General features: G+C 51.0%; 8 protein-coding genes across 8 annotated transcripts; 5 read left to right on the top strand and 3 right to left on the bottom strand.

The window, feature by feature from the left end:
• Positions 1–1,319: 1,319 nt before the first annotated feature.
• Aspvir_006399 (putative Ras guanyl-nucleotide exchange factor RasGEF) lies at positions 1,320–4,745 on the top strand (the record flags this gene model as incomplete). The annotated part of the gene is made up of 6 exons (XM_043269601.1): positions 1,320–1,568; positions 1,642–1,969; positions 2,054–2,239; positions 2,608–4,133; positions 4,185–4,613; positions 4,662–4,745. 6 exons carry the CDS (start codon positions 1,320–1,322, stop codon positions 4,743–4,745), a joined length of 2,802 nt encoding a protein of 933 aa, XP_043125536.1.
• Positions 4,746–5,244: 499 nt separating this feature from the next.
• Positions 5,245–5,595, top strand: Aspvir_006400 (LYR motif-containing protein; the record flags this gene model as incomplete). Its single annotated transcript, XM_043269602.1, has 1 exon — positions 5,245–5,595. One exon carries the CDS (start codon positions 5,245–5,247, stop codon positions 5,593–5,595), a length of 351 nt encoding a protein of 116 aa, XP_043125537.1.
• A 461-nt stretch (positions 5,596–6,056) lies between these two features.
• On the bottom strand, positions 6,057–7,331 carry Aspvir_006401 (putative PP-loop ATPase superfamily protein; the record flags this gene model as incomplete). The annotated part of the gene is made up of 1 exon (XM_043269603.1): positions 6,057–7,331. The coding sequence occupies one exon, from the start codon at positions 7,329–7,331 to the stop codon at positions 6,057–6,059; it is 1,275 nt and encodes a 424-aa protein (XP_043125538.1).
• Positions 7,332–7,656: 325 nt separating this feature from the next.
• Positions 7,657–8,500, bottom strand: erg2 (C-8 sterol isomerase ERG2; the record flags this gene model as incomplete). Its single annotated transcript, XM_043269604.1, has 3 exons — positions 7,657–7,994; positions 8,052–8,078; positions 8,146–8,500. The coding sequence occupies 3 exons, from the start codon at positions 8,498–8,500 to the stop codon at positions 7,657–7,659; spliced, it is 720 nt and encodes a 239-aa protein (XP_043125539.1).
• Positions 8,501–10,212: 1,712 nt separating this feature from the next.
• On the top strand, positions 10,213–10,978 carry xgeA (putative endoglucanase; the record flags this gene model as incomplete). Its single annotated transcript, XM_043269605.1, has 2 exons — positions 10,213–10,529; positions 10,579–10,978. The coding sequence occupies 2 exons, from the start codon at positions 10,213–10,215 to the stop codon at positions 10,976–10,978; spliced, it is 717 nt and encodes a 238-aa protein (XP_043125540.1).
• A 2,801-nt stretch (positions 10,979–13,779) lies between these two features.
• On the top strand, positions 13,780–15,063 carry Aspvir_006404 (cyclin family protein; the record flags this gene model as incomplete). The annotated part of the gene is made up of 1 exon (XM_043269606.1): positions 13,780–15,063. The coding sequence occupies one exon, from the start codon at positions 13,780–13,782 to the stop codon at positions 15,061–15,063; it is 1,284 nt and encodes a 427-aa protein (XP_043125541.1).
• Positions 15,064–19,770: 4,707 nt separating this feature from the next.
• On the top strand, positions 19,771–20,981 carry Aspvir_006405 (uncharacterized protein; the record flags this gene model as incomplete). The annotated part of the gene is made up of 3 exons (XM_043269607.1): positions 19,771–19,834; positions 19,920–20,072; positions 20,125–20,981. 3 exons carry the CDS (start codon positions 19,771–19,773, stop codon positions 20,979–20,981), a joined length of 1,074 nt encoding a protein of 357 aa, XP_043125542.1.
• Positions 20,982–21,158: 177 nt separating this feature from the next.
• On the bottom strand, positions 21,159–23,825 carry Aspvir_006406 (uncharacterized protein; the record flags this gene model as incomplete). Its single annotated transcript, XM_043269608.1, has 4 exons — positions 21,159–22,933; positions 22,992–23,145; positions 23,204–23,280; positions 23,633–23,825. The coding sequence occupies 4 exons, from the start codon at positions 23,823–23,825 to the stop codon at positions 21,159–21,161; spliced, it is 2,199 nt and encodes a 732-aa protein (XP_043125543.1).
• Positions 23,826–24,021: the final 196 nt, after the last annotated feature.

Here is a 24,021-nt window from a genome sequence, read left to right on the forward strand (position 1 = left end):
TGAAGGCGTACGAGCGGCGGTGACTTTAACTAACTACTTAGCTCATTTAGCTACAATTAGCTAACTGGGAAGCTTACTCCAAGTACTCCGTACACCTTTTACTATTTCTAACCCTAAATGAGGCTTGCTGTTGGAGCGTTGGTGTCCCTTGTTTAAGCGAATATTATACTATCCAGTCTGCTCTCAACACTTGGGAGATATAACAGTCTCGTCACGGGGCATCAATTGTAGGCATGACATTCTCTAGAGCTGAACAAAAGATGGTCTCTAATTTAACTGGTGCACATGTCTCGACTGGACAACGAATGGTGTACAGATCTGGACGTCTTGGTACAATAGTAGACTGGCTCCTTTTCTGATTCGGAAAGGCCATTGAGCCACCCTCAAGTGCTGTGTCTCTATTGTACCACTTTGTAGACGACCATTGCTCCGATTCGTCCGGGATCCTCCATCCATCGTCAGCAGGGAACCATAAGATTCTATTGCCGTCCTGTTGTCTCTTTTCTATGGTCTTCTCATCACTGTCTTATTCTTGTGAGCATCAAAGTTCTGGCCGTCAATTATCCAATCCTGAAGCGGTATGCACAGTGGAGGCTTCTGTCTGCCTGCCTCCACAGATTGAAGATCCCGCCGCCTTTTTTTCGGCCGCAGTACGCGAAAATCGTGGAGCCTGGCTACGGTTTAGTTCTAGCTGCCTATCCTGCTTTTATTATATTTTAAGACCAAGTGATTCAACATGTCTCCCTCTCAGTTCTATTAAGATTACTTATTTTCTTACCTATTTATCGTCTATGTGTTGAGCGTCTGGCAACCCACTTTCAGCCTCCGACACCTGTACCGAAGAGTGATCTTCCTCTTCTTTGTTCCAGACAAATCCATCCATTCTTCCGCCTTTGCGGGCAGTGCAAACCGCCTTTGATCTGATCTGCAAGGGCAAATTGAGTACAATCGTATTGCGCTCTTCGAATTGGAAGGCGTTCATGTGAGCTTATCCTAAAAGTTCTTCGCGACAATACGACGGGTTTTTACTAATTTTGTCTCTTCATCAGTGAGATTCGTCTTTGACCATCGATCACTCCGTCAGCGGAAAGAGAGAATAAGAGGAGATCGCTGAGAAGAGACCGTGACTCAAAACTATTCAGAGGAATCAATCAATTATTATCGGCCTCCATTCTGCTCAAAGCGACAATGGATGAGCTGTCGTGTCTACATCAGTCACTCGCCTAGCAATATCGGATTTTGCGCTATCGCATGTTGACGTCTCCGCTGGCCCCTTCCACTCGCTGCGATCGTCCAAACTTTTGCACCAAAACGACTATATGATGACCTTCGAGCAACCGCGACGAGAGCGGTCCTCTAGCGACAGAGCTCAGCCTGCACCCTCCCCGCAGAGGCCAGGCCTCCCGGGCAGAACAATTTCCGCACCGGCCGGAGGTCTGTATAAGCTTGATTCCTCCAGAATGGCAACGGACACACGGAGTAAAGTTGAGAGCCCTCTCATAGAGGAGGAGGAACATATTCTCTCAAGGAGTGACACCGGCTTATTGTCGATGCGTGATGGTAACGGGGTAAGTTCTATCCGCGAGCGTTGTGATCTGACGGAGGTTGTAGTCAACGGCTAACCACTGATTTCCGCTGTAGATATCTCAGAAGCCGAACTTCCCACAACTTACGATCGCCGTTGTTGGCCAAGAGAAAGCCGGCAAATCCACCTTCATTCGGAGCGCTCTAGACATGAAGAACCCGCTATCCTCACGATCGACAACGAAGAAAATGTCATTAGACGGCACTGTTTACCTTGTTCGATTTGTGGAGATTTCGACCAAAGAGATAACAGTCGGGAGCAATGGAGAGCTCCAGTGGCCTCGGATTGGCACGGATGCCACTTCGCCAAAAGTTATTGACGGAGTGCTCGTTCTTCACGACGTGACCCAGCCCGCGAGCTTCCCAGAATTGACAGGCTTACTTGGTATGTTTCACGGAGTACTCCCGCTTGCTTCAGACTCACACTGCTTGAGAAAAGTATATGATTGCTAATGGCTCCTTTGCTTAGACACTTTGTCCGCGTCATCGTTGCCGTTCCTTTTAATTGCGAGTAAATGTGATGTTCGAAGGCACGATAGATTCGTTGAGCCTGCTTTGGGCAATTACGAGATCCATCGGATGTCCCCCGAATCTCCAAAATCGCAAAAGTCGTGCATTGCCATGCTTCTGCGATTTGTTGTCAGCAAAAAATATGGTGAGTGTCAATCAGGCGGATGGCAACATTGCCCTCTAGCCCTACGACTCCGTGCCCAACAGAATCACTACACCTCAAACAGCAAAAGCTTTTCCCCTATACCCCTATTGTTCCACCATTTTGATTGGAGTTTTCCTGGGCGTTTCGCAACGAAACCTGGGACGAACAAACAACCAACCCCTTTTGGGCCGGTTGTTATCGCGCTAATTCGCGGCACGGCCTGAGTTAGCGTTCGCTCACCCTTTTGCCCTTTTGGAAAGAAACCGACTTGTCATTTATCTATCTGCTGGTGGAAACCTACATAAATTTCACAGCTGCTGCGCTCTGCCGGGCCATATCTTGGTTTGAATGCTAACTGTGATCCTCAGAATTCGCCGATCTTTCCCACAGCCAGTCCGACCAGGGAACCCCTGTCGACGCCCCGTATCGACCGCGCTCGCAAGACCGCCACCATACTCGAGCCAACTCCGAAACACCTACAGCGTTCTTCAACGGAGCCGCGGGCGGCTCAAACTCCACGAGTGTGTTTGAATCAGGAGTCGATGGGTACGGCAACGACCTGTATCCCGTCGACCGGACTGACTCATCCACCCTGGCTTCCAATCCGCACAATTCGAGATATGCCCGGAGCAACTCGTTTCCGGTGCGACCGCACACCCCTCCCTCCGGAGCCACGTTGAACTTGCACAGGCCATCAGCGTCAGGAGAGTCATCCCCAGCCAAGGACCGCAATCGCCAGCATCGGCTCCATTCTGCTTGGCGAAACAGTGGCGGATCGGACGCCTTTAATAGCTTCTTGGAGACGGAAGATGAAATTGACGCGTCGCGTAGCGCCCCGTCAAGTCCAGGTGGCAGCAGCAAGGACAAGTCAACAAGCGATGGAAGTTCGAATGACACCGGTTACACATTTGACGAGTTAGTTGATCGGCTTGTGGCGCAGCCGATGTCGAAGCAAGACTCGAAATTCTCGTCGATCTTCTTGTGCCTGTATCGCAAGTTTGCGGCGCCTGCCAGTCTACTCAATGCGCTGATACATCGTTTTGAACGAAATGAGAAAAACATCACTGACCAGCTGACCCGGATTGCCGATCAGTTGAGACTGCTCAACGTGATGGCACAGTGGGTATCGGAGTACCCCGGCGACTTGGCATATCCAAAGACCCGGAAGCGGATCCTGGATTTTGTATCAACGTTGGAGAAGAGTCATTTTTACATGTTTGCCGCCAAAGAGATTGGATCGTATCTCGAAGTGAACACGGAAGATGATGATGTTGGGTGGCCATTCAAAGACGGCGACGTGGAGGAATTCGATGACCAGGAAACCTTCTACGTCAATTCCGGCCGGAGCTCTCCATCCATGTTTCTGGGAGGGCCTACCTCAGGAGAAGATGAAGGCGAGGAAGAGGAGGAGGACCCCATCTACAACATGAGCGCTCTAGATCTGAGTGAGGGCCCGCCAGAGCAGAGCACAAGGTTCTCTGGGGGTTTATCGGGTACTTCGACGGTGGACAAGCCCGGCACGATTTCGAGCCAATCGTTCACGAGCTTGAGCATTGAAGCTGCGCAAAGAGAGTCCGAACGCCTGGAGCTGACACCTAGCGTGCCACTGACCAAAATACAATGGCGGCAATTCATGGAGATTCCCGACGAAGAGTTTGCACGCGAGTTAACACGAATTGACTGGATCATGTTCAACTCGTTTCGACCTCGGGACCTTGTACGCCATGTCAGTATTTCAGGCCCCGATAAAGATAAGATTCAGAGCTTGAAGCAGGTCAATCGCATGATCAAGCAATTCAACCATATCGCGTTTTTCGTGGCTAGTATGATCCTTCTTCGGGACAAGCCGAAGCACCGGGCAAGGGCCCTAGAGAAGTTTATGAACATTGCACAGGTAAGAATTAATCGTGAACGAGGAAAAGGAAATATCTAACTCTAATTGAAGAAACTGCGACGGTTGAATAACTACAACTCCCTGGGTGCACTAATTGCCGGCATCAATGGGACTCCAGTACATCGGCTGTCTCAGACGCGGGAACTGGTCCCAGTCCAAGTACAGAAGGACTTCATGAGGCTTGTGATTCTCATGGGGACGCAGAAGAGCCATTTTGCATATCGCTTAGCCTGGGACAATTCATTCTCGGAGCGAATTCCGTTTCTCCCACTACATCGCCGTGATTTGGTGTCGGCCGAGGAAGGGAATAAGACCTTCATCGGAGACAACCGATCTCGGATCAACTGGAAGAAATTCGAGGTGATGGGAGAAGTCATTCTGGGCATCCAGCGCAGCCAGAAGACCCCGTATGCTCATATTCATCGGTATGAGGACGTGCAGCGGTTGGTCCTGGATATCAAGCTTTCTGGGGATGAAGAGGTTCGTGCAAAACCAACAGACGGTGATTCCATTGGCTAATATGAATAGGACTTGTATGCACGCAGTGTACAGGTTGAACCATCCACGGGCGTCGACACAGGACGCAAGAAATTCGGCTGGCTGCGGTCTTGACCGGATTAGAGCAACCCCTCAGAAAGATAACTTTGACCGACTTCTACCACTGCATACGACCTACGAACCGCACCTACTTCTAACTACAAGCACGACTCATGCATCACTCTACATATATTTTCTATACTCCCTACACCCTGACGTGACATGCCTTCTGATGATTGACTGACGAGATGGTCAAATGACGGTTCAAGTGGTGGTAACCACTGGTGTACATATATTCAACATACATAGTTAAATAATCAACATAATAATCAAGATGATGCCTTATTCAGCGCATCTTTTCATTTCCTCCGGTGCTCTCTACTTGTGGTATCTCCTTGAAGCCACTGATAAGATCACGTGATAGCATCGCCTTCGAAATATCCTACTTTCGTAGATCTAAACCGACAGTCCGATCAACAGTCCCTCACCCTCCTCCACCTCAGCAAAAAAAAAAAACAACGTGCTCATACAAATTCAAAATCAGGAAAGAAAAAAAAAGGGGAAAAAAGGAAAAATGACACCACACCTCCGCTCCACCTACCGCGCCATCCTCCGCGAACTCCCCCGCCGCACCCTCTCCAACCCAACGCCCCTCCAGCAACGCATCCGCGAAGCCTTCCGCACAGGCACAAGCACAAGCACAGGCGCAGGCGAACAATCTCCCACAGCGGCAGATCCACACTTCGAGCAGCGGGTACAAGAGGCCGAGCAGATGGCGCAGTATGCGCGTGCGCAGAGGACGTATGCTGCTCTTGTGCAGCGGTATAACCCCGGCATGACGATGACGGAGAAGGAGAAGATTCGGTTGACTGCTAGACGGGTGGGATTTGATTTGCCGATTGCGAAGCAGGGGGGGAAGGAGTAGAGACCACGGTTGTTGTTGTTGTTCTTGGGCGATTTGGACGGGGATGGGATGGAATGTCTATGAATCTGGGATGGAAATCAGGCTACGATGAGATTGGTTTGGATGTATGGGAGGAAGTGCGTGAGATGGATAGAGACTGATTTGATTGTATTAGAGCATTACTGGAGTTACGGCATGACCCTGTACAGGACTGTGTTTGGTATATATTCAATTGCTTGATCTGGATTCTCTATCTCTCGTGCAAGCCGGGGCAAGTTCGCGGCGGTGGTGTCACGCAAGCACGTCTATTCATGCGTCTGGTGTGCTGACGAGCCGCGCGTAGTCTTGCCTGGTCTATCGATCGATGCGATCGATCTTTGGCCAGGGGAGGATCAGGGCCTGAGTCCTGAGGGGATTGGTGCGCCATCGCAGAGCGCGTAGCGGCTTGTCTAGCAGGGCATTGGAATACTTCTCTCCTGGGCTCAGCCTGTCGTCAACTGGACTCGCTCCATTTGTCTCATGAGCGTAGAGCTGCTTTCTTCGTCCTCGATCCCAACGCCCACTTCGATCGCGGTCTTGGGCCGGTTCTTGTTCAGCCCGTCCAGGAGCATGCACGCTTTGCAGATCTTCTGGCTCGAGATGTATCCGCAGCGCTCGCACTTGCCCATTGTTTGACTCTTGATCGCTTTCGGGTTATTCGCCTTGCCGCTCTTTCTCTTGGGGGCAACCGGGAGCTTGATCTCGGTCTCTCTAGACTGCGCGGCGTCATCTTCCGCGAGCTTCCTCTCCATTTCCGCCATTTCGCCACCGCTTGATCGACCATTTTGACTACCACAGCCACCCGCCGATTCATCGTCCTCTGTAGTAGCAGTAGCAGTAGCAGTAGCAGCAGACGTGCTGCCGCACTTCTTCCCGCTCGAACTAACCCCCAACGGCACCAGAGCAGCCATGTCCTCTCCGCTCTTGACAATATCCAAGATCGAGCTGGGCCGGATTTTCTCGAGATCTTTGATCAGCGTCCGGGCACTACCTCGGAACGCTTCAGGCGAGTAGATACACTCAGTGCTGAAATAATCCAGCTTCTTGTGGTGCGCGTACAGCACGATCTCTTTCTCGTACGCATACTTGAGCGGTTTGCTGCGCTTGATATCCGACGCCGCCGAGTCCGTCACGATACTCGTCCCCCGCGACAGACGCGGCAGATCCCCTCGCAGTAGATTCATCATGACCGTCTCTGCTACATCGTCCGCGTTATGTCCCGTGACAACATGCTTGATACCCAGTCGCGCGGCGCCCCGGTCGAGCGCTTGTCGCCGGAACACCCCGCAGTAGGTGCAGTTGCCTTTCTTTCCGACCTGCTCGACGACCTGATCCATCGTCCAACCGTACAACTCGCTGTACCCGACGATTTCCAGCGGCATATCGTACTGGACCGCGTTGCGCTTGACCGTCTCCAGACTATCGTCGCGATAGCCCTTGATACCCTCGTCGATGGAGAGCAGACATAATTCTAGGCCGTAGTTGTAGCGCTCGTTGAGAGTTTTGAGGACTGAGGCAAGGACCGTGCTATCCTTGCCTCCACTGGCGCCGATGGCGACACGTTCGCCGGGGTAGAAGAGGGAGGAGGAGGTGATTGTCTCGTGGACTTCAGTCTCGAAAACTTCGAGGAAGCAGGCGCGGCATAGCTTGTGCCGGTTCTTCGGACGGATAATAACGGCTCTAGCTTCCTTGCAGTTAAAACACAATGTTGGAGGCATTTTGGTGGGAGATCTTGAGGCAAAAGACCGAATAATGGAGAGGAAGAATTTCTTCAGCCCGCGATAATAATTATCATTATTGATTGATTGATAGGCGGATTCTGAGAGTTTGTTCCGTTTGCATTATGCTTTGTCAGCGGGAGAGAAGCTCGATAACGAAAAATCAAAACAGTGCGACTTGCAAGCAGCTAAGGCGGTCATACGAATATTATATCCTATCTATACAGCATTACCATAATCTATAATCTCAGGCACAATATCATATTACAGTACAATATCCCATATCTCCGATCTCTGGTTGTGCATCGTCCCATTCATCGCGCGATTAAAACTTCCGGCGCAGCAGATTCATGATCATTTCGCGGCCTGTGACTCTCGTCGTGGCCCACAGGGTAGGGAAATCAAGGGTGCTGGAGAAAGTATCGGCGTAACCGAAGAAAAGCATGGGAGGGATCCAACCACGGGCGTACTCGAGGGCAAAGCAGGACTGCTCCATCTTGTACTGCTTGACCTCGCCGCGGCGGAGATGGTGCACGCTGCCAGGGGGGTAGACCTCGGGCTCGAAAGTGCCAGGAACGAAAGCGACCTGGGTTCCCTGGAGGATGTTGAAGTAGTCATCTGCGGTGTGGCGGCCGGTGTGGCCCTCAGTGCCAATCGCGGTGCCTGTCTTGATTAGAACAGCTCGGAAGGGGAAAAGGAGAAAAAGGTGAGAGGAAGTACCGAAGATGATCAAGTATTCGGTGATACCTAAATCATGATTAGCAGGAATCATTTGGTAAAGACTGGCCAACTGGGAGCCATTACACAAACTTACTAGCATGGATGATGTACATGGCACCCATAGCACCACCAGCATTGTTGAAAATCCATTCCTCGTCCTTGTTCAGGTGGTTTCCGGGGATTTTCTGGTCCAGCTCGGCGACAATGAAGTCGACCATCGCACGGGTGTCGTTGCCATGAGCCTGGACGGCGCGCTGGGAGAGGTTGTGCAATTGTTCGGGATTGAAGATGTAGAATTGCTCAAGACGAGCATCGAGGTAGCTGTACAGCGCAGCGAAGATGGCCACGAAGATCGCAAGGAAACCGAGTTTGCGCATAGAGAAGCAGCAGCAGCCGCAGGAACTCTTGCGGGAGGAATTTGATTGTTGGGAGGAGGATTTAGAGGGCATGGTGGAGGTCGTCGTGTAGAGCAAAAGATCAAGTCAATTGAGAGACTAAAATTGACAAATGACAGAATCTGGGGACGAAAAGAAGCTTCACAGGAGTAATAGGGATTATCAGTCTAGGCAGAAAAAATTATGGTGGAGTCCGCGGCGCCCGCGTAGATTTGGCTGATCGCGCAGTAGTCCAAATCTCTGGTTAGCTGAATGAGTTCCCCTGGCGTCGGGTTCTGTTTGTTTTCCCTCTTTTCTTGGCGTGGAGGTTGGAGCATCTCAGGCCACCACGGATAGAGAGATCCGAAAGAGGCGTCAGATTATCAGCTTCAAAGTCTGCAATCGATGGAGCACCATCATCATTATTATTCAGCCATGAAGTCAAGGTGCCATTGTTGATGGTTGTCGGCGCAATGCGTTGTGTTGAGACTGCTTTGTTATGTCAGCAAAACCAGTTGCCTCTCTGACTTCATGGAACTGTGATGGTCCCTTATCGATCCCGTCGAGGATCCAAGTCATTGTATGCATCAAACCAGAGAGCATAAGGATCGGCATTTCTGACTGAGCATATTCGTTCTCTTTATCTTCATATGGTTGCAATGAAGGGGAGTACATCTGCACCCATGGGACAATGCTTCAGGACAGAAGCTGGAAAGACCTGGGCAACACCCAGTTTCGTTTCAAGAGAACTAATGACGACAGATGCAGCTCTTACAACTGCATAGACGCATTCGAATATCAGAATCTGGAATTATGAACCTTCCTTCAATGACGGTGAAAGGACTGCCTGGATTTCTTCCGTGATTCCGGTCAACTATGCTCTATTCATAGTGCGGTACCTAGCTAGGTACTCTACATCAATAGGATGAAACCGCCGGTTGTATATGGGTCTGTATTAATTCGGAACTTCTCCTGAGGAGACTCGATTCTTCAGTCAATACCGCCAGAAATTCCGGACAATAGGGAATGGATTGCAGGAAAAACTTCCAACAAACTGTCGATCTCCCAAGATGAAACGGGCATATTTCCGTCCACGTCGGGAATTCAAGCTGCTAGTTGTCACCAGCACAGGTCAACCGCAACATCAACGGATTTTCTGAATCCTGCAGACTTGATTCTTTAGCCTCGCTAAGACTAGCATCACTCTCTGACGAAGAGTAATACGCCTGAATCTGGAGTGCAGAATGCCGGGGTCCACTTACGTATGTCAATCTATTTCCACGCAGCCATATCCTCATCCATAATGCTTCTTTCTTTCTACATTCGCTCGGACCCAATGTGTTTTCCACCAATATCCTCACCGCTCCCGGAGACAATTGTCGTTTTGGTCGATCATTCCGTGTCTTCGTCGTCTCGGATTGTTTCATTCGTCGGGAATTGTCCGGGTAAAATGGATCATTCTGCGACCTTTAGAGCCACATGTAGAGAGCAGCCGCTGTGGGTGTCTCAAGTTGAAGCTTGGGTATAGATTGATCCACCAGTCAATGGGATCACTCGGTCCGCTGACTCGCCTGAGTGAGTCGTGAAGATTGAGGGTGATGATCATGGCATCAAAGAGGTTGAGGGTCGAAGATGCAGGCCATGGCTAAAGGCCCAAATATTACCCCGGTCCGGGTTCAGGAGAGGGAGTTCAGGAAACTATAAGAGTCGGAGGGCCTCATGTCGATTCGGTCTGCTCTCTTTCAGTCAACATATCATCTTCGCAAGATCTTGAACGATTATTCAGAATGAAGTTCAGCCTCTCTCTCGCCCTCTCGCTCGCCGCAGCGACTGCCCAGGCTGCCACCCAGTTCTGCGACCAATGGGGCTCGGTCACCGAGGGCAGCTACATTCTTTACAACAACCTTTGGGGTGAGGCCCAGGCCACCTCCGGCTCCCAGTGCACCACCTTTGAGTCTCTTTCGGGCAGCACTATCGTCTGGAATACCAAGTGGTCTTGGGCCGGTGGCCAGGGCCAGGTCAAGAGCTTCGCCAATGCCGCTCTTCAGTTCACCCCCAAGACGCTGAGCAGCGTCAGTAGCATTGACTCGACTTGGAAGTGGAGGTAAGCATTTCTTACAGATCCTCTGTGGCTGTGAAGCTGACGGTAACAGCTACTCTGGCTCCAACATCGTCGCCGATGTCGCCTACGACATGTTCCTCAGCTCGTCCGCCAGCGGCAGCAACAGCTACGAGATCATGGTCTGGCTAGCCGCTCTGGGCGGCGCTGGTCCCATTTCCTCGACGGGCTCGCCCATTGCCACGCCCACCATCGCTGGCATCAAGTGGAACCTGTACCTCGGCCCGAACGGCTCGATGCAGGTGTACAGCTTCGTGGCCCAGTCGACCACGTACAGCTTCTCCGGTGACATGCTCGACTTCTTCAAGTACCTGGAGAGCTACCAGGGACTGTCCAGCAGCCTGTACCTAGTTGACGTGCAAGCCGGTACCGAGCCCTTCAGCGGAAGCAATGCCGTTTTCACGGTGTCCGACTACTCTGTCAGCGTTGCCTAAATTTTCTATTAAAGGCAGCGTCTAGCTTTGTGTATAGTTAAATAAACCAATATCGTTATCAATCAATTCACTGGAACCAGACAAAATCCAAACATAGAAGTTTCACTACGCGCCCCCGTTTCAAACGGCGACTGTATCATAAGGCCCTAGATACTACTCCGTAAAGTCTAGCGTCTACACACTCGTTTCAGATGCAGTCAGGCCTCAAAGAAGTATCTATGTGCCTCATTTTCAGCTCCCACATAGCAAGCCAGCGGTTCCTGAATCGCCTTCCCTATAACTTGACCCAATCGCCCCGTCGAAGCATGTTGGACATCAGCGTCTTCCAAGAATAAACCGTATCCACAATAAGAACTTGACACATTATGGACCAGGATCCATTTGTATATATAGAAATCGACCCACGCCGCGCGCAAGGCGAGACGGAGGAACATGCGCTTAAGCGCCCACGAACACCCCTGCGTCGGGCGCTTAGGACACTTTCTCAGTTACGGTACCTTGTCCATGAACTACAGATATCTGCAGGAACGAACGACAATAGTAGCAAGAGGAGCAGCAAGGATGAGCCATCAATTACTAGATAGGACTCGTGCTGCGAAATTGAAGTTGCAGATAGATTCCTGTCTTGTTCCTTGCGAGACGACCTTTGCGTCGTAGAATTGTGGCGGGCAGGACCAGAGGATGCAATTAAGGGAGGGGAATGTAGGAACTAAGGCAGGTACTTTCTTGCTAGTCTAATATCCACTATTGCAACAAATACTCGGTGATTCTGATCCAGGTTCGTAGGAGGGAATATGCTCCTTGACACGAGTGTAGTCGGGGGTTTTTCGCCGGGGATGACGCATGCAGGGGTGCAGCCTACGACAGGAGGGGGGTTGTAACTTGTCAGTCAAGGTCTTAGTTTCTCATGAGATGGTAGGATTTGATCGTTGAATGAGAATCTGGATGCATAGATGATATCATGTATTGATTCCAGTCCGTTCTCTGGCTGTGATGATGTCTGGAGTGCAGACTGCAGACTGCAAACTGCGTCGTGTACTACTCTGCCAAAGAATGAGTGGCGCCTGCAACTATTTCCGGATCCTACTTCTGTCATGGTTCGTGAATTCAACTGAAGTGAGGAGCGCTCGAGAGGAGCAGAAACAGTTGGATTCCAGACTGAACGCCCGTGTCAAGCAAGTCAATGAATGGGATAGACATGGCGAACAGTCAAGCAGACGCGTTGCGAGGATTCCTGGCCGGAACAGGAGCGCGTTTCGCCCCAGGAGAAGGTTTCAGAGCAACGTAGAGGCCGAGGAATAGATGGATATTTGCCTTGCTAAAAGACAATAAAAGTATGGCAGTGTCTGAGGGACAAATGGGAAGGGAGCAATGATTCGTTGGCGATGCTCTGTATTTCTCCTGCCACTGGATTTTCCACGATGCACGATGGAGTTATGTAGATCTATCAATGCCCCCTCGCTTTCTCTGACTACAGTACGGAGTACAAGACAATCCATTGAAGAGTAATTAGTATTCTGATACTACCTTAGGATACCTGCGTAGAATATCTATAATTAATTCTCAGATTGTCCAGAATGCATTCTGATTTGTTCTTGTGCTGGATAGGGCTTGTACCAATCATCGCGTTGCAGTCGAATCGCGCGCCAAAGGGACAGTCCAACACTGACCCTTGAAGAATCCATCAATCAACGACAGTCAATCAGTCACTGGAATCCAACGTTTGAGATGATCCTCGATTTCATTCGATCCTCTCCTGTCCTGTCCGGGATGATACCAGGTTACCTAGTAGTGCCTTACCAGTTATCCCTGTGGATGCTCCTGCTGGCTGAAATGTCCTTGCAGCTGTCCAGCCGCCCTGCACCACCACCTTAATTGCAAACATACCAACCCATTGATGGATGAACGATGGCGATCAATCAGAATCCAGACTATGTGGACGATGATGAAACTACATTCATGAGTTCTTATAAAGTACATCAGGTGGCCGCCTTCGCTGGATTCTTCACGCGGTCATCCACATGCTCAGTCTCGCCATTTCTCTTTTCAGTCGGATCTTCCTTTCTTTTTACTCTTCTCTTGCAGTAGTAATCATTAATTGATTTGCTTTTGATCATTATAATCAGCCCTATCCACTTTCGCTGCATTTGCATTGTCTTGGTGTTACTTCACTGGGCTATACATTCACTCCATTATCCACCTCCAGAGCAGACGTCTTCTCAGTCTGGATCAACGCTCAATACGAACTTCAGATCAAACTCGTCAAGACAATCTCGCACTCAGCTTGTCACTGAAGATCTATTTCAGGCTCAGCGCTGCTTTCCTGCTCCAAAGATCGCCAGTCCCAGAGCACTTCCGACAGGTTGACACGACAACCTTATCCTCTCTCTCAGCATTCCAGAACCACATTATTCCTGCTGGACGGGAATTTGATTCATTTTTAAAACATCGCTGTCCGACCTGTGTCAGCTCGTGGCCAGAATCTCTTTCTATCCTTTCCCCCTATCTCTCGCTTTGCTTTTTATTCCCTTGCCACCAGAGAGATCCTTCGCCCCCAAACAAAGACCATTGTCAACATTCCTTTTTCAGCTCTTCTCGCCCCATTCACCATCGGAAAGAGAACGAGCAAAATCAAGACAAATACGAGATACTACTTTTATCTCTTCAATTTTGGGTGTTGACGTTTTCCAATAATAAACATCAGCCTCCTTCGCTTGGGAGTAGGTATACTCTCTATACTCCCGTCGCTCACATCAACACAAACACCAACAATTACACCACACCACCACAACAGCATCACCATGGATGCTCCCGTGGCTCTCAATCGAGCCGCTCTTAATGAGTTTGTCACCCGCCCGGTATCACGAGAGATGGTGGCCTATCTGGCTCAGCAAGCTTCCCTGGTCATCCGCTGCGAGTCGCATGTGACCTCTGCTGTTAGCCGTCACGGCCAGCCTACGCCTCCAAGCACACCTCCACTGGATGGCTTGCCTCCGATACCATCACTCGAGACGTTCATTATCTCGCTCGTTACTCGGTCTCAGGTGCAGGTTCCTACGCTGATGACCTCCTTGGTCTACCTGGCTCGACTGCGGGCCCGCTTGCCGCCTGTTGCCAAGGGCATGCGTTGCACTGTCCATCGGATCTTTCTTGCATCGCTCATCCTGGCTGCAAAGAACCTGAACGACTCAAGCCCAAAGAACAAGCACTGGGCCCGCTACACGGCCGTCAAGGGCTACGATGGCTTCTCCTTCTCGCTGCCAGAGGTGAACCTGATGGAACGCCAGTTGCTGTTTCTTCTCGACTGGGACACTCGGGTTACCGAAGACGATCTTTTCCTACATCTCGAGCCCTTCTTAGCTCCCATTCGCCAGCAATTCGAGGCGCAAGAGCGCGAGGCAGAGCTGAGACGCCAGCAACAGCAACAGCAACAACACTACCGCGAATGGCGCCGCCTCCATGCATCGGCAGAGCTCCTTGCTAGCCGTCTGCGTCGCCAGAAGGTCGAGGGCCGTGCCGACTCTCGCCGCAGCATGGTAGAGGGCGGCTCGCCTCGCAAGCGTCTTCCCAGCCACGTTTCCTCGTCCAGCCTGGGGGGCTCCCCGCAGTCCATCGAGGGTGAGCGGTACACTCCCTACAATCCTCACCACCACCAGCGCCTTCGCACGTCACCATACCGGTCTGGCCGAGCTGTCTCTCCGCCATCCGTCAGCGATGTCCCCTGCCTCTCTCGCGCAGAGACTTTCAATTCATTGAGCTCCCGTTCCTCCAGCGTTGCTCCCAGCTCGCGCGGCACTCCGGCCAGCATCAGCACCTCCTGCTCTTCGACCAGCATGGACGAAGTCATCGTAGCGGAAGCTGTCAGCAGTCCTTCTACTTCCAGTCTGGGCTACAGCTATGTCAACATCCCCGCAATCCAGGCAGACGCAAAGCAGTCCTTTAACGACTTCCACGAACATCGTCACCACCAGCAGCCCAACAAGAAGATGAGGATGGCCAGCAACAACGGCAGCACCGGCTTTGTCGCCCGATTCCTGGCTTCTGCCGCAGGCTACCACATGGGCGGTCGTCACGGGCGTGTCTAATTTCATTCTTTCTTCACCATTCAGTCGAGCAGGTCTCGACTCTATCAAGAAACCATAATAGGAAATACCCACTAGAGCTTCGTTCTCCCCTACTGTCGTTGTTCCCTTCTCACTTGCCTCCTTTTGTTTAAAATTCTCTATCACTAGAATACCCAGTTTCCATCTCCTTCGTTACACTCATACCATACTTGACTTGTCTGCATTGCATAATGGTATGGTTATGGCTATGGTACGGCGTCATCTTTTGCATGCTATGGCTGGGATATGCCTCTCTTTTTTCTTCACATTTAGGATAACGCCACAAGAATGAACCCAATTAGATAGGATATCTTTCTCTCTTGGCAAGCATGTATGTATGTTTATGTTTACTATGGTTGGCATGGAAGGGATGGATACCACGCAGTAGCCAGTACTTAATAATATTCTGATTGATCCTGAATATCCATGGCAGATGCTTATTCTGAATTGAGTAAAGGTACTTTAAGCATTTATTAGAAAGTAGCAGGAAATCTGAAAATGATGCATATACCCCGGCTAACCAAGTTCACCAAGTACATCAGTGCTTCCCGGTACTCCTAACGACGTCCTTTGCAGGTCCACACGAAACTTTTGTGCGTATGTGCTTGCCTCTGGTGGATCGTGCCGATGATTCATGGCGATGATTGATGCTTTGTGTGGGCCATCAAGTTGATTATCAATTTATCCCTTTGCGACATTGCCTTAAGGCTTTTAAAGTCTTCTGCGTCAGTTTTGCGAAAATTATTGTATTACCTGCCTGCCAGTTAGTATGAGCAATATCATACTCCCAGTTCTGTTCCTCTGGCGATTCGCCATCTCGCCATCTCGGCAATGTAGTCCACTGTCAGCCGGGTGTCTTCTCATTGTTGATATAGGTGGTTGTACATATCAACAGCAACTGTGATCTCCTCTCTATCGTTCAATGGTGTATTGCCATAACCACGAACCAAACCAGAAGTATCCCTCCGGAGCTATTCACACAAAAATAGCCTTTTCCTCGTCGACGTCTTCGAGCTGTTCCTGTAAGTTGTTACTCCTTGTCGACTCGAACGATATAGGAGAGATATCCAACTAGTCGCTGTTTCTGATGGTCCCTCAGGTTTTCCCCCGGTTATGGGTGCAGATGGGCCCTATTTCAGTTGTGACAGTCCATGAAAGCGGCCGGCTCCATATGTGCGTCCTGGTCTGTTGTCGCAGCATGCCCAGCAAATGGCAAGGATAAGAGCGTGGATGTCGGTTGCGTCTTGGTAGGACGCTATGTTCTTTTCTGCTGGAATGAGCGTTGGAGTTTTGTTGTTATAATTGGCATCTTTCGACGACGGGCTGGGAGCAGATGGTATGTTCGCCCATTTATGCAGGATGTCAGCTACTCGATGCGGTAAGACGCTGATTCCGATGCCACAAGGGTTTGAGTCGAGGATGAGGACGGAATTGTTCGTAGACTCTGTACTACGCTGGACGTAAGATAACACGCTCTGCTCCGGATCTCCTTCCACTTTTCGAGAACGAGGTTCCTTCAGAGTCATAAGCAGATCCATCAAAGCAGAGCGTCTTTCAACTTCTGCACGTTCCTCATCACCATTATCAGTTTCCTGGGGTTCGCCGTTGTTCCGGAGCGTTGCTCGACTTCGCCACCAGGCCGACCACTTAGGAAAGCGTGTTGATGTTCAACGGCGGCTCCATTAAGACGACGCAACTACACTGCCCGTGCAGTTGAATGTCATCTGTAGATGTTGGACAATCTGATCATTGGTGCGGTTATTGGGATCTGACGCAGAGCATAGCAAGTCTGAGCAGAGCAGGTCTTCCCATTGCGTCAGTGGGTGGTCCATTGAATGCATCATTAAGCCCGTAGAAGTGTTTTTTCATAAGTGAGCAGCCACAATTGTGTCCGCGGTAGAGGCAATTGTTGCACTTGTTACCCAGCCCGCCGGAAATGCAATCCACGAAGGAACGCTCAGTCACAAATGGGTCAAAATCATCGGCACTCTCCTCAAAGGTGTAATCCGTGATAGCTGGTTGTCCGATAGTTACGGCCTCAGGTGTATCATCGGCGCTATATGAACACTTCGCTCTGGGGTAATCTGATCAGAAGACCCAGGTTACACAGTAGACTTGGAGGATTCTTCCTGAGGACTCTCGGTTTGAACTTCAGGCTCAGGCTGTGCAGTCCATCCGGCGGACGTATATAGAGCTTGCTCTGGAGACTGGCGAGGGGCACCAGTGTATATTGTTGGTACTCATCGTATTTATCGCGAGTGTCACTCTTCAACGTGTTTGTCAGCAGAGCATAAGCTGTGTTTTACAGGCTCGTAGTGGCCTCTATCCAGCGGACACCTCGGTCCATGTCGATCCAACCACGATGCTCGATGTTCGCTTCTCAGTACGAACGATCCCGAGATATGGGAACAAAGGTCGACACTTGGTAGTCGCTTCAGGACTTGAGGCCGCTTCTTGCTGGCGCAACGGGTTTCCCGCGCATCACGGACAAATAACGAGTTGCAAAAGACGAAAACGATTTTGGGGAAAAAAGAGGCTCTAGTAGCCGAAGGTTTTGTACGAGCAACAAATGATTAAGTTAATGTTCAGCCTTGCCAGTGACTTGATTAGTTCTGGTCTTCTGCGCAATGTTGAGGATGAGGACGATTTTGACATGTGGACGACCGGCCATCACCCACAGTCGCATTGCCCAACAAGTCGTCTGTGTAATGACCTCCTGAGCCATCACCCTCAGCTCGGACACGTCGAGAGAAAGTACTGTGCCAGGATTCTGGCCAGCTACTACCAATGGCCCGAAGAGCTGGCCTTTGGTAAACTCAATGCGTTCCCTTGCGGGCTGACTCGGATCAGCCAAACTCAATGACGAATGAAGGCTAGTACCGGTTGTCTGGCGGGATACAGAAGTCTGGGTTCTTTCGTGAGTTTGTATAAGGCTCTGGCAACACATTGAATATAACCATAACCTGAATTTCAATGCGAGTAGGCTCTCGATCCCAGGCGGACCGGCAGGGACGTATAACCAGCGCAATAATGCATTGATATGTTGCTCCCAGGCGGTATTTGACCACCTTTTTCACCCAGAATGACTCGACCTCAGATTCATCCGGTCTGTCAACATTGATGCCCACTTCTACTGACGGGGAATCGGTTGGGAAAGCGGCCCCATACTGGCCATGGGTTGCACCGGTTGAATATTTGTAGGTCAGAGAGGTTTGGTGTAGGGAGGCATAGGCGTGTCATGCACTATCGGTTCAACGTGTTTCCAGTTGTCGAAGACATGTTTCCTATTTATATCAAAGGATTTCTCGACATGGTAGTCATAGACAAACCGGGTTTCTTTTACTCCAGCCAGCAGACTCGTCCAATGGCGTCAACAAGACTCTTCCGGCTTAGTGCGCCACCTCCTCAGCTGCCGATAGAAATGCCAGCAGTGCCAGGCATAGGCTTCGGAGGTGAGTCTCCTTCTTGATGCTCCAAGGTCCAAAGGACTGCATCTTCATAAATTCCTCTGGTTCGGAAGTGGTGGTCGAGGCGGTCCTCTCCAGGTCCTCTAACGAGTACCTGGGGCCATGAGGGGGAGGAATACTTCCTTATAGCCCTGGTAAATTATGAGGCGACTGATCTGTTAGCCATGTTAAAAAAATCATGTGATAGTGGTAGATATCTCTACCTCTTGTCCTGGAGCTCCGGAACTCCCCCAGATCGGTGCTTGAGCCATCCAACGGCCTCTGCCGTCTCCTGCATCTGAACAGGAGCATCCTTAACGAACCTAGGCATTGGCTTTACCTCCAAGAGGGACAGAACAAGTTCTATCCTCCTGCACCGATCAACAATAGTAATTTGTATGATTGTGTCCCAAATTTGGGCACATACCGGACACTTTGCAGCGGCTGCAGTAGTCCAGAAATCTGGCACCCGCAAGTCAGACTTTGCGCCCCATACTCAAATGACTCCAGCCGATTTGTTTCCGGTAGTCAGTTGAATGCATTAAGGGAGTCCGTCTGGACGTGAGGTCCATATTCAAGCATCAACCTGGCCATAGTCATCAGCTTCATTCAAGCTCTTGAGGGCTCATTCGACGTGGGCAGTTCTTTAGACAATCAAGTCAAGAACAGCTATAGGTTATGTCGGCGTAGACATATTATTAGCATTAAGTCATGGTAATCAGCTATAGAAGCATCCGTAGTTGTCCGTGTACAGCAACTGGAAAAGAATGCAGATTCTATATTGAAGAGAGGTGGTTGAATATTAGGAAGATGGAATCATGGGGGAGAAGCATCTTTATATACCATCAGCCTGGCAGCTTTTCTACCTTCTGATAAGTTGCAATAAAAGAACTAGTGAATGGTGAGATGCCTCTTACTTCACTGACAAGTATCTTTGTCACTGTTCTGAGCTGCTGCTAGAGTTGTGTGAATACTTCTACAGGCTTTATGTTTAGTATCAAAAAGTTAAGAAGACGATCGATAAGAGATAAAGCCGATGATAGCCTGATAAGCGATACCCAAACGGGACAATCTCCCAGAAATGGACGGAAGTCGCCGTTGACCACACAATGTAACGCTAGAAAGTGGGGAGAGAGAGGGGGGAGCCAAACAACATGGCCGTTTATTTCTCTTGTTCAGCTTCTCATTCTGGGGCCTGACTGCTGCATTGAACTCCTTGAATTCTACTCTTAACTAGCCAAAGATGGGTGCAACCGACGTGCCACAGGCCCAAGCGGTCACAGTGAGTCTCCAGGAGCTTGTCAATGGTGAGTTGATCATCTGCAAAGAACACTGCCGTTTCAAGCTTCAGCTTAATAGGATCATGGAGCTGATACAACTTCTTGGTCTAAGGCACGGTCTCTTTCGAAACCCTGACAGAAGCCTTTGGTCCATCCTCGCTGGGAATCATCGTCGTCAAAGATCTGGACCCGGCATTTACTCGTCTCCGCGCCGAAGTCCTCTCCAACGCTTCTTACCTCGCGGCGCTTCCAAACGATGAGCTAGGTCCGTCCGACTTGCACCCTCGTATCTACAGACTCAAATTGACAGACAATAGAATCCCTCACCAGCCCCGCAGCCAAATACCTCGTCGGCTGGTCCTGCGGCAAAGAAACCCTTCGGTCCGGCCACTTCGACACCCTCAAAGGCTCCTACTACGTCAACTGTGCCTTCTACCAGAACCCCGACCTCCAAGGCGCCCCCGCAGACAACTTCCCGGATCTCTCCGAATACACAGCCCCCAACATCTGGCCGCCAGCAGACCGTCTCCCGAACTTCCGCCGCAGCCTCGAGGAGCTCTGCAAGCTCATCATCGACACGGCCGCGCTCGTCGCCCGCGCCTGTGACCGCTACGCCCTCGCCAACATCGACGGCTACAAGGAAGGATACCTCGAGCACGTGGTGAAGACCAGTCTGACGACCAAGGCCAGGCTGCTGCATTACTTCCCTACCGACCCTGCCGCGGCCGCTACCGCCGACGACGCAGGCGACGATGATGACTGGTGCGCGACGCACCTCGACCACGGTTGTCTCACCGGTCTGACGTCCGCCATGTTCGTCGATGAGGCGGCTAACCCCCCTTCGTTGACGGATGCCTCGGCGCCGCTGGCGGGACTGCCCCAGTCGCCGGACCCCAAGGCGGGCCTGTACATCCAGTCCCGCACGGGCCAGGTCGTCAAGGTGAATATCCCCAAGGACTGTCTGGCTTTCCAGACCGGGGAGGCCCTGCAGCTTATCACGCGGGGAAAGTTCCGTGCTGTGCCGCATTTCGTGAAGGGAGCGAGACCGCCGGGTGGAGCGAGGATCGCTCGCAATACGTTGGCGGTGTTTACGCAGCCGAATCTGGAGGAAGAGGTCGAGCCTGGGAAGAGCTTTGCGGAGTTTGCGAGGGAGGTGGTGAGTAGGACTTATTAGTGTATAAAGAATCGTTTTGCCGCAGGTCACAAGATTGACCGGAGCAAGGTACATAAGGGAATAGGTGGTTGTTGCGGTATATATCGAGCTCATGACGAGTCAAGGCCGACAGGCCTTTATTTGTGTCAATCTCAACCTATCAATTAAAGAATAAAAACCATGGGTAGGTATCTGGCATCAAAGATCATGCTTTGGCCGCTTCGCCGTATGCTCATCGTTCCCAGGCGCGTAGTCTCCACCTTCCGTCTCCTCAGTCCCTCCTCGTAGGTCCTCCAAACGCAGAGTGAAATCCTCCTCATCCTCGGGCGACTCTTCCTCTCCTTCGTCTTCAGTGTTCAGTCGAGTCTGGACATTGCTCTCGTCCGCCGAGCTKACATTGTTGCTCACATCCGTAATGGCCGCCCCCAGACCAGCGCTAACCAGCTTGCTCGTCTTGCGCACCTCCCCAAACGCCGATCGCGCTTTGTGGCTCGGTCGTCCGAGCTCGCCGGGGATCTTGGCCTCTCTGAAATCAGCCGCAGTGGCCCTGCCGTCGATGACCTTGAGATTGGCCCGCCACATCTTCACATCGCGGATTTCACTATAATGGCCGACGTCTTCGCCGTTCAGCGTCTCGACCGCCAGGGTCTGCGTTCTGAAGTCGCCCCAGAACCAGTCTTTGCCCTCCGGGATGCGCTCGTCCGCTTGCCGAGAGTATTCTCGTCCGCTCAGCACGCCGTGCAGATCCCGGCCCAGTGAGAGACTACCGAACAGCAGCCGCATGGCATCGGGTTCGTAGCACCGCCCGATGACCATCCCCTGGGAGATATCTACCGTCTTACCGCCGTTGAGACTGTACCAGTCGCCGTACCCGCTCATGCCGATGTACTGGAAGACGCTGAGAACTTCTTCGGGAGATAGGGGCTTGGGCGGCTGCATCGGGTTTTCGATCGCCGCTCGCTGGCGGTTATTCGTGTAGACTTTGCCTCCAATGCGCACCTGATATCGCTCTGCGAGCTGGTCTGACTTGATGTCATCACTGCATTGGATCAGGTCGAGCCGGATCTCGTCGATCACCATGACGTCCGTAACTGCTTTTTGGCCGCTACTGAGCGAATAGCCCACCGGTTTCAGGCGAACGGCATCTCCTGCAATGAGAAGTTCCGCCCCAACGAATATGCCCATACAGTAGATGGACGCATTCGGCCACCTTCCTCGAAAATGAAATTTCTCAAGCAGGCTGAATGACGACATAACGGTCATGGCGTACTCGATTGAAGGATGCAATTCATCCCGGGGCATGTTCTGCAAAAAGAGCTCGAACGCATTGAATGGCTTGATACATTTCAAGTGAACGTACTTGTACTGCAGGGAGTAGCTCTTGTCCGGGCTGTTGGGATCGGGGAACGTCTCGACACGGAATCCAGAATAATTCACTGCCCACCCCTTATTAACCGTCTCGACTAGATCCTGCAACACCGTGTCTTCCTCTGGGACCTGGCCGACGATGCCCGCTCGCCACTCAGGAACGCCCATGAACCGATCAAGCTCCGGGTCGTACATCTCAACGCGTGCGTGTTCTGGGTTCCAGGCCAACTCGCCCTCAAAATTAGGAACCCAGAGGACAATTTCACCAGCGCGAGGGACATAGGAAGGCTGCATTGTTAGTTTTTGCAGATACTCCCCCAGGCCAGGCCTTTCAGACTTCCAGTCCATGCTTAAAGGTTCTGAGATGGGTTCATCTAGTTCGCCCCTATCCTTGAGTTTCATTACGGCCATCTTGAAGACGTCTGGTGTCCCTTCCCGGTCAACAATAGGGTTCAACGGTGGTCTTCCGGGCGGCCGGCCGAGTCGACCGAGCGGCCTTCCAGGAGGTCGACCAGGTGGCCTCCCTGGCGGTCTACCAGGTTTACCGGAACCAGGAGTACTGAGTGACCCGGTTGATCTCCCTGGACCTCTTGCGGGCAGGCCATCTATGAGACACTGTCAGTTCTGACGGTACTTGCGAGCGAGTAACACCAGGAAAACAACCTTTGATGCGCTGATTCCTCTTTGCCAATTTCTCGCAAAGAACGCAGGGGCACGGTTCTTTCCCGCCCTTCATCAGGTATAAAAAGTGTGGAAAGAACTGGATCGTAGAGGGGAAGTACTGCCCAAGTGGGTGTCCCCAGAGGAACCGATCACGCTGTGCCGTCGGTCAGTATATAGCTCTGAAATCAAAGGTCTTCAGTAGCAAGACCTACGATGTCTGGATTTGTCCCACGCGGCCTGTCAAAGACGGCATAGCCTTCTGGCAGACTGTCTATGACATAGTTTGTTCCTTGGTTCATAGTTAGTTGAAGACTTTGGACTCTATTTGACAAGATGCACAAAAGAACAAAGAAAGGGGACACATCGCGAATGGCCTTTAGTGTTGACAAGATTGCTACAATGAATCCAATCGACTGCTCCGACCCGTCCATATCCGGCGAAGAAATTGAACAAAATGTTGAGATAAAGTAGTTCATGAAATGATTCTAGGAAGCAAACATTGAATCCTCTGAATACTCGGACAAGTACTCCTGCAAGGCCAGAAGCAGACAACACGGAGCCTCGAGCGTAATACAGAAGAAACATCAAATCCGATCGTCGAGAACAATAATGCGAATGAAGAATTAGAAATCAGTACGTACCCTCTTCATAAGCCCCCGTCTCCTTCAGCCAACTGATGGCCAGCTTCTCACGATACCATGTATCGTCCGGCATCCCGAATCGGGGCTCTGTAGGCCAAGTAGACGGGTCGCCATCACTGAATGACCGATCAATGGGGATAGTGATTGTATCTGCATCCTCTTCTGAGGTTTGCGAGTGTGGAGAAGCTGACATGACTGTGCCGATGGAAGTATAGATAGACCAAGGAAGTAGTTTGATGTCGTGTTGCGGGAAGCAGGAGCTAAGAGGACGATCGTAACATGTTGGGAGTCATAGAAATGAGGCTTCTCTGCACTTCACTTTCTAGGCAATTTGATGAAAAAGTGAAAGATGGTATGACATTTCCTATCTTTTTTTTTTCTCGTGTCTA

Source organism: Aspergillus viridinutans (genome assembly GCF_018404265.1).
Source record: "Aspergillus viridinutans IFM 47045 DNA, scaffold_4, whole genome shotgun sequence".
Taxonomy (NCBI): Eukaryota; Fungi; Ascomycota; class Eurotiomycetes; order Eurotiales; family Aspergillaceae; genus Aspergillus; species Aspergillus viridinutans.